Here is a 9288-nt window from a genome sequence, read left to right as displayed (position 1 = left end):
AAGTGTTAGCTAGCTATATATGCAAACCTCTTTCTTTTTATAATGGAATTTACGCATACCAACCCATGTTAACCATGCATAGAATGCAAGCTGGCTGGTAATCTATTCATTTTGTGAGCGGAAAGTGTTACTTTTAACGCTGCATCTGATTGATCTATTTCCTTCTCCCCAGTACGAGAACCACGTGCCACCGTGGGGGGTCTGCGAGGACCGACAGCTGGAGTATTACGACACCTACACGATGAACGGCTGCTATCTGGAGTGCAGAAGTAAACACGTCATCGCGAACTGCAGCTGTCGGCCCTTCTCCTTGCCAGGTACCTTTTCTCTTTACTGGGCTGCATCTGTTCGCGACTGTTTGCAACATTCGCACTGTAATGGTTGCAAACAGGCTCAAATCAACTCCGGCTGAAATGACGTTTTTTTGTAAATTTATAAAAAATGAAATTGATAAAACTTTATGAATTGACTCGAATGAGTCGCCAATAGGCGGGATCACTGCTGTTTTTTTATCAATTTTAATCATAATTCATTAATCATAGCGATTCCAAAAATGTTATTTTGTATGAGAAACTATCAATGGAACATTCTGGGTTCGGCCATATTGTTTTTAGAGGTCATGATTTTACACATGTGTCGTACATCTGCGTGACTTCAAGGAAAGGTTAGAGAAAATGAGCCTTTTTCTGAGTCTGCTTACTAGGCCTATCTTAAATGTCGGGGCACCACAAAATGTATACACAATACACTAATCGTTTAATAATATTCACAACTTTTTCCTCGTCCCTGGCGTGAAAGCTTTGTCTTGTCCTTATGAACGTACCCCCTGCACATGCCACCAATCATGACCTGTCGCCTGGAAGAAGCGAACTATAAAAATTAACACTGGAGGACGATAAACTTTGAGTAATTAATCACTCATCATGTTTTAAATCTTGCCTGGTGCAAAGGAACCAGACGTCTATTTCCTCCTTGAAAAACCAACCAAATCTCTTCTTATTTTTTACCCCAGGAAAAGCGCCACTATGCGACCCAGGTAATACCTCCACTTGCGTCAGAACTGTACTAGGTGAGTGTCTATATGCGTATACGGCGAATACGTATCTATATTACAATCAGTAATTATATGGCGCCAGCCAACTTGGAGTAAAAAATTAAAGCAACTTACACTAAACATTCATCCATTTACACACAACAACAACAACAAGCTTTATGGGCACGACAAAAAGTACAGCAACTTTTGTATGGTCAACTATAAACTACAACAAAAAAGAGAAAGAATATAGAATACATCTTACAATTCTACTAATAAAAAATATAGGATAGTAAGATTCCACTCAGTCAACAATATAGTACAATAAGAAAAAAAACCTATACAATTAGGTGGGGCTAAACTTGAGTGTCACTGTATTTTCTAATTACAAAGCTATATCTTATGTATTAACCTATCTTAGCATCATGATAGCTGTCGGATCTGAAGATATATCTACTGTTATCTAGTATCTTTAGTTAAGAGTTAATGACCCGCCCCGAGGTGTACATGGTGTCATAACGCCTGGTTCTTTGCTATAGCCACCGAATAAAACCACCAAATGAGCGAAGCTTTATGAGGTGGTTATAGCAAAGGACCAGACGTTATGACACCATGTACACCGAGGAACAGGCGGGTTAGTAACGTTGTTATCATATAGCCTACCCTAACTTACAAACTCCTGTATGACGCATAGATGCCTTGGTACCATAAGTGTGAATTCCTTTGTCGAATTTGTTCTTTGTTACATACATTTAAAAGGAGATAACAGATTGCATTTTGAAACCAAAATTTCCACAGAAAATTTTCGAAACATCGTAGTCTTTGGCTCTTTAGAACAACAAAACATTATCAATGTTAACAGAAGGAGCCATTCCCCTCTTCTTGCAGTCTGTTCTTATTCCCTTTGCTCTGGAATATGTTTCGCTCCTTTTGATTGGCCAATGCCTTCATATCCTTTGTGTATCGCTCCTTCTGATTGGTTAGAATGAATCGACACCGGCACCGGTGTCGATTTGCATCGACACTGGTGCTGGTGTCAATGCAAATCGACACCGGTGCCGGTGTCGATTTATTCTGACCAATCAGAAGGGCGATACACGCCGGGCTGGCGGGAATCTAAGTATTACGACGTCATAACCAAAGTGGAACGGGGCCTTCTGATTGGTCCGCGGCGCCTGGCTATATGATAATATATGGTATTTAGACATAGAAATGTGAATAACTTATTGCATAACATATCATAAATAGGGCACTCCATAACAAAGGGAAATTCACTTTTAATTCGCATTGGACAAAATGGGCAGAACCTTTTGGTCAGGGGCTACATTGTGGTATCTTCCTGTTTCAATATTCAGGTTATTTGTATGGTCTGTTTATAAGAATTCTATGTCTTCACAATGTATTTTTGGCATTTCTAACAGAGAGGGTGATCTCTGGTGAGCTGAAGTGTGACTGTCCTGTACCTTGCAGTATGATCAAGTACAGCACGTCTGTGTCCTACGCTGGGTGGCCAAACAGAAACACCAGGGACTACATCACTCAACTTTACGGCATCGACAAAGACTACATGGCGTGAGTTTACAGTTATAAATAACTACGTGTAATACGCCTGGAGAGCTACACGCACACACACACACAACCACGCATACACAACAAACACACAAACAAACACACAGACACACACACGCGCACACACGCACACAAACACACACACACACACACATACACACACACACACACGCGCACACACGCACATACACACACACGCACACACACACACTCTCTCACACACACATACATACACACACACGCACAAACATACACTGCCTCTCCTAGGTAGAAATACCACGTCCGTTTTTATTTATCTGTTGTTTGTTTCAGAGAAAATGGTGTTGTCTTCAGCGTCTTCTACGAACAACTGAATTATCAGAAAATCCGGGAGCTGAAAGCTATGGACGGTGGACAACTTGCAAGTATGCATAAGTTATTTACTGAGTCTGCTGACAATCCATTCTGACACCGAACATCACATTCGGTAATCAAAACTATCAACATCAATGGTTGCATTGATTATTTATGCTTAGAATCTTTCTTTAGATTTTAGGCCACAGCAAGTAAATTTTATGGATGACATCCTCTGCAGACTGCAAAAATAGTGCGATAGGGCGAAAAAAAAACAAGATGGGTGAAAAAAAAAGATGGCTTCATTTTCACAAATTGGCACCATGAAGTTGTGATGACTTGTAAAAAGAATCAAAGGGACAAAACATGGTGTCAGAGCCAACAAGGCATTTATTCCTGTATTTAAGACTGGTGTGGTACTGGTGTGGTAAAAGTGAGACTAGTGTGGTAGACTGGCATTACCAACAAAATTGGTAACTACACTCATAGCTTCTATATTGGTGTCACTTTTACAACTATCCAATAAGTTTCATTTCTACAACTACAGTCCTGAGTACCTTGCAAGTGTTACCTCTACAATTACAATCATTAGCCAGGCTACAACACAATATACTTGCTCATTTTGGTACTTTATCGTCATGTTGACCATACCTGCAGAAGAAAATTCTTATTTTTTTCTGAAATCAGGCGAAAATTAATGCGCGCGCTGATGTCATCCATAACATTTACTTGCTGTGGCCTTAAAGTTCTTGACTCAGTCAAGAAGCTCTTTTTTACCTCCGAGTACAACGCAACGAACAGGAATTGTGGGTAATATGTCAAAGGTGAGGAGCCCTGACAAGGAAACAGATCTTGTCTCGAGCATTTTCTTGATTTTGATAACAATGTCCAGTCGTGTTTTGTTTATATCTAAGGGTACAATACACAGCCATTTTTCTCCTTCTATCACGCTTGCTTCATCTCAAAAATCGCTAATGCGAACGCCCCCCTCCCCACCCCATAGGTAACATCGGAGGAATGATGGGCCTGTTTATAGGAGCCAGCCTGCTGACCCTCCTGGAGGTGTGGGAGTACCTGTGGCAGCGTCTGAAGGGGTTCCTCGGGAAAAGTACTATTAGGCATCCGAGGGTCGCAGAGGTCCAAGCTGAGCCTGATAACAAAGCCGAGAGCATGCATAATGCCACTTTTTACAAATGAACGTTGCCTTTCAAATCATTACGTAGTAACAAAGGAGTTTATATATTATATACCATTTGAAAACTCGTGCCTAGACAAAATGCGACTGCAAATCTACGCTAAAACGTTTTGTGGGCGCGGTTGGAGCGCCATATTTTGTACTCTATCGTAGTAAATATCACATTTGTTGTATGTAAAGTAGTGGCTAACGAAGGGTTTGCTCAAATGAAGGAATGGTTTAACATTCAGTAAGTACTATAGTCTGTTTTTATACACCCCATTGGTGGTGTCTCACTGCTTCTGGGGCACCACTGCTGCACTACGGGGTTCGTTCACTGCGACACTGTTGTGTAATATTCCTATTTTTTTCATAATTGAGTTATTGCCTAAATACGTAAAAGTTTGACTTAGAGTTAAGATGTATTTCTTCCAAGATATGTTACTACTTTGTTGGTACTAATTGTAACATTAATGTGTTCATTATTAAATCCTCAAAGAATTTGGAAAAAAAAACTTTCCTGTACATGTTTATTAATTTTTGTTATTTAATTCACTACCTACGCCAAGAAGATTATGTTTTCAGCGCCATGTGTGTTTGGGTGTGTGTGTATGTGGACAGCACAAATCGAAAAGCTGGGATGCAACCGTATGGTATTTGGTATCTGGGCTGGAGTTGGGAAAACGAATATCAAGTTTCAGAATGGGCCTCCCAAGAGTTTAAACTACACTGCAACATCCATCCATCCATCCGCCCATCCACCCATCCATTCATCAACCCATTCATCCGTTCACCCATCCATCCATCCATCCATCCATCCATCCATCCATCCATCCATCCATCCATCTATCCATCCATCCATCCATCCCTCCATCCACCCATCCATTCATCCGTCCACCCATCCATCCATCCATCTATCTTTCAATCCATCCATCTATCTTTCAATCCATCCATCTATCTTTCAATCCATCCATCTATTTTTCAATCCATCCATCTATCCAATCCATCAATCCATCCATCTATCCTTCCATCCACGCATCCATCCATGGTCCATTCATTCATTCATGACCATCAAACACATGTACAAAAATTAGAAAAAAAACACATAGCGCTACATTTTTAACCAATGTTTATTGACGTCCTACCATAGGTTTACATCTCACATGCTTAGTAGTCCAGCTACAAGCAAGTCGTCTCCAGTCAGTATGCAAATGGTTCCACAAAACTTTATTTAAAGGTGTATCAACGGTTTTCGTTTCCACGACTTCTGCACCTCCTGCTGTCGCCACCAGGGGGCGCAGTTGGCATGTCAGACGCAAAATGTGTCATACAAAGCAAGGTCACTACGCACACTGGCGGCGGGAATGCTTTTTGACTTCTTTCAATCATGATACCTTTCTGATGGAAATTACCATTAAAATTATTATAATACATTGTATTATCGGCTGTTCAGACATGTTATGACACATTCTTCAGGATTGACTAGATACTAGTATGATTGGTTCTTTAGCCTGACATTATATTGAATAATCTGTGGTGAAATCACCATTTATATCATCGGTTGTTTGGTTTGGTTTGGTTTGGTTTGGTTGTTGAGGCACAAAATGGTTGTCACACAGCCAGTTACACAAGAATCTCTCGTTTTTGGGGGTTGGAGGGCTGCTACATAGAACTAGCAGCTTGATTTCTTCAGTCCATTATGATCCGGATTTATGTCAAATATTTTATGAAAAGAAGACAAAGAACTGAGCGTTTCTGGTATAAAACTGGTAATATTGTATAATAATTAAAGTATGAGAGACCTTGTACAGCCAATAGCATGGCAGGCGAAAACAAAACGACATTTTTTTTGTCCCAAGCCACCAAATGAGTATCATTGTTTATTTATTATTTGCCAATAGCAGTGAACACAGGTTGGAGTATTCTGTACAGGGAGACAGGGATAGTCCATTGTTGGCAGGTAGGGATGATCCAATGCTGTGGCATTGGTTATGATTGATGAATGGTTGAGGAGGCTTGGTCTCTTTTCAAGTCTCTGTTTATCACAGTTAGTGATGTGCATGCACCATATATTTCCAAACGCACAAAAGCTGCCCAGCCAAAATGGCTCACACCCGACATAAAAAGCCTAATGCAAGTCAGGGATGACACGAAGGCCAGGGCACGCAGAACAGGTCAAAGTAAAGATTGGGAGGATTACAAAGCTAAACGTAACTATGTAAACAAGAGGGTAAGGCTAGCCAAAGCCAGTTACTGCCAACAAAAGTTGGAAGAAAACCTGACAGACTCAAAAAAACTGTGGGCTACAATTAAGGAGGTCTTACCTAAAAAGACCCAAGCAGTTACCAAATCACTGCGCTGGGAAGGGAAACATATCCTGGACCTTCCGAATATTGCAAACTGCCTCAATAAGTTCTTTGTAACTGTTGGAAACAAACTGGCAGAGAAGTTCAAGCACCAAGCTACGGTCCCTAAGTGCCCCGCAAGATACAAAGAATTAAAAACTACCTTCAACTTTAAGCAAATAAGTGAAGTGGGAGTGTATGATAAACTAAGGGGACTGCACAGTAATAAAGCGACTGGTCTGGACAAGATACATGCAAGGCTCCTGAAGGTAGCCGCACCTAGTATATGTAAACCGCTTACACACATTTTCAATTTGTCCCTTTCCTCTGGCCACATTCCTACAGACTGGAAGATGGCAAGGGTCACTCCATTACACAAAGGGGGGGATACAGAAGACCCAAACAATTACAGACCCATATCTGTCCTACCTGTCATCATGAAGGCCTTTGAAAGAGAGGTGCACACACAGTTCGTTGAATACCTGCATCAACACAATATCCTCTCCACCCAACAGTCTGGTTTTAGGACAGGCCACTCTACAACAACAACACTACTGGATGCCAAGGACTACGTGCTTCATAACATGGACAGGGGTAACCTAGTGGGGGCGGTATTTTTGGATCTTAAGAAAGCATTTGACACTGTACATCATGGACTATTATTAACCAAACTGTCATGGATCGGGATTCAGGGTGTGGAGCATCTTTGGTTCAGTAACTACCTGTCGGGGAGACAACAAATTGTCTCTCTGAATGGTTGTAGGTCAGAATACTTACCTGTTACAGTGGGAGTGCCCCAGGGTTCCATACTGGGCCCGTTGCTCTTCAATTTATTTATTAATGATATACCTGATGTAGTTACCACATGTAAAATATGTTTGTATGCTAATGACACAGCAATATTCTATCCCAGCAACAATGTAAAACATATTGAGTCAATTCTGAACTATGAACTCTCTGGTTTGGCCACTTGGTTCCAAACAAATCGTTTAACATTAAATGTAACCAAGACTAAATGGATGTTATTTGGCACTGCTAACAGGTTAAAGCAAGCACAGTCCTTGACAGTCAAAATTGACCAAGAAATCATAGAAAGAGTTCATACGTTCAAATATCTTGGTCTGTACCTTGACTCCCACCTGTCCTTTAATGAACATATAGACAAAGTTTGTAGTAAGGTGTCACAGAGGATTGGACTACTTGGACGCCTCAGACACTGCCTGACTTTCAGTATTGCTGACATGTTGTACAAGACTATGATATTGCCTATTTTCGACTATTGTGACACTGTCTGGGGAACCTGTGGGGCCACCAAACAACGGCAACTACAAATACTACAAAACAGAGCGGCTAGGGTGGTGCTACAACGTAGGCAGCGGGACATCAGCACTGTGAACCTCCACCAAACTCTCAACTGGAAATACCTGGCTGATAGGAGATTTGAGCACACGTGCATTATGGTTTTCAAATGTCTGACAGGCTTGGCACCAACATACCTATCCGCCACATTTCAGCACAACTCTCGTATCCATACTTACAACACTAGGCAGACCACTAAACTACACCCACCAAGCTACACCACCACATGTGGACAAAAAACATTTGCATACACTGGCACTAGCCAGTACAACAAACTAGCAGATAACATAAGAAACATCACAACACTAAAAGGCTTTAAAACAGCTCTGAAGAACATATGTTTATCTGACCTCAAGTAATATTGAAACTTAGTATGGAAAAGCACCTTTGTCTCTGATGTGCCTTACTGTTCTTTACATTTTTTGTTTGTTCAATCTCTACATATGATTTAGTATCCATGCTTTGTAAATTTCAGTTTCATTAATTTTCGTTTTACACATGATTTGATATATGATTTGACCTCTGACCTCCACCCCATCTCTTGACATATTGATTTTGACCTTGGAACGTTTTCGACATGAGTACGGACACTGATTATGTTTTGACGCACCGGTTTTATGTTTTCTGTACTGTATGTTGTCCCTGGTGTTCAAAGTTTGACTGATTGTTATCACGTTTTTGTCCTGTATTTATTATTTACATGTATGTTTGATGGGCCCCCTTGGAAATCAACTACTGTATGCACTGTTGTAGGGGTAACCCATCTATCTCAAGATGAAATAAATAAATAAATAAATAAATAATAATGATTATGATAACTTACTTCATTCAAAAATGTTGCTTTTACCCCACCCCATGTTGTTACTGGAAAGGCCCTTTTTACTGAGCACAACAGCCTTGTGTTTTTGAAAAATCAATTTTGATTGCCATCTTACGTGTAACTTCGCAATTAGATAAAGACATAGATGAATTTTACTCGCTTTTTCATATGCATTGCAGTACACATTTCTTATTTACTGCTGTAGGGTACTAAATGGATCCAGTTTTACACAGTTCATCTTGAAGATTTTTCTAACTCACAATTCTAATGTACTTAACATTAACATTACATCCTTACCACTGACTCGACCTGACTGAACCTATTCTCTAAAATAGACTTTGTTTTAGTTACAAGACAACACATTACAATGACCAACTAGAAATCCGGACAATTTTTCTGCAGGCAAGATTTCAAAGTACTGTTAGTAACATTGCAGTGCACGCAATGAGAAAGAAAAGTTGGCAAAAGCCAAAAGCCGTTTTTTGTCGCAAGCTAAGTTGTATATCTTATTGGTCTTGTAGGAATGGTTATAGTAGGAGTAAGGCCCCCTTTCTACTCTCCAAGCAGAGGTTAGGCTCCGGCTGTCTTTTTAACGTTTTTTTAGTCGTTTTTATCGGGCTTTTTTATGTATTTATATATATATATATATATCTTG

General features: G+C 40.3%; 1 protein-coding gene across 1 annotated transcript in view; it reads left to right on the top strand.

The window, feature by feature from the left end:
* Positions 1-4556, top strand: part of LOC118406155 (acid-sensing ion channel 1C-like) — a 10046-nt gene extending 5490 nt beyond the window's left edge. The window contains exons 8-12 of the mRNA XM_035806042.1: positions 173-317; positions 1013-1069; positions 2455-2605; positions 2915-3006; positions 3939-4556. Of these exons, the coding sequence (XP_035661935.1) occupies positions 173-317; positions 1013-1069; positions 2455-2605; positions 2915-3006; positions 3939-4132 (639 nt within the window). The 3' untranslated portion in view covers positions 4133-4556. The remainder of the gene's footprint in view (positions 1-172; positions 318-1012; positions 1070-2454; positions 2606-2914; positions 3007-3938) is intronic.
* The last annotated feature ends 4732 nt before the right edge of the window (positions 4557-9288 follow it).

This window comes from Branchiostoma floridae, chromosome 2, assembly GCF_000003815.2.
Source record: "Branchiostoma floridae strain S238N-H82 chromosome 2, Bfl_VNyyK, whole genome shotgun sequence".
Classification (NCBI taxonomy): Eukaryota; Metazoa; Chordata; class Leptocardii; order Amphioxiformes; family Branchiostomatidae; genus Branchiostoma; species Branchiostoma floridae.
Note: the sequence above shows the minus strand (reverse complement) of the source record. Positions and strands in the feature narration are given on the sequence as shown.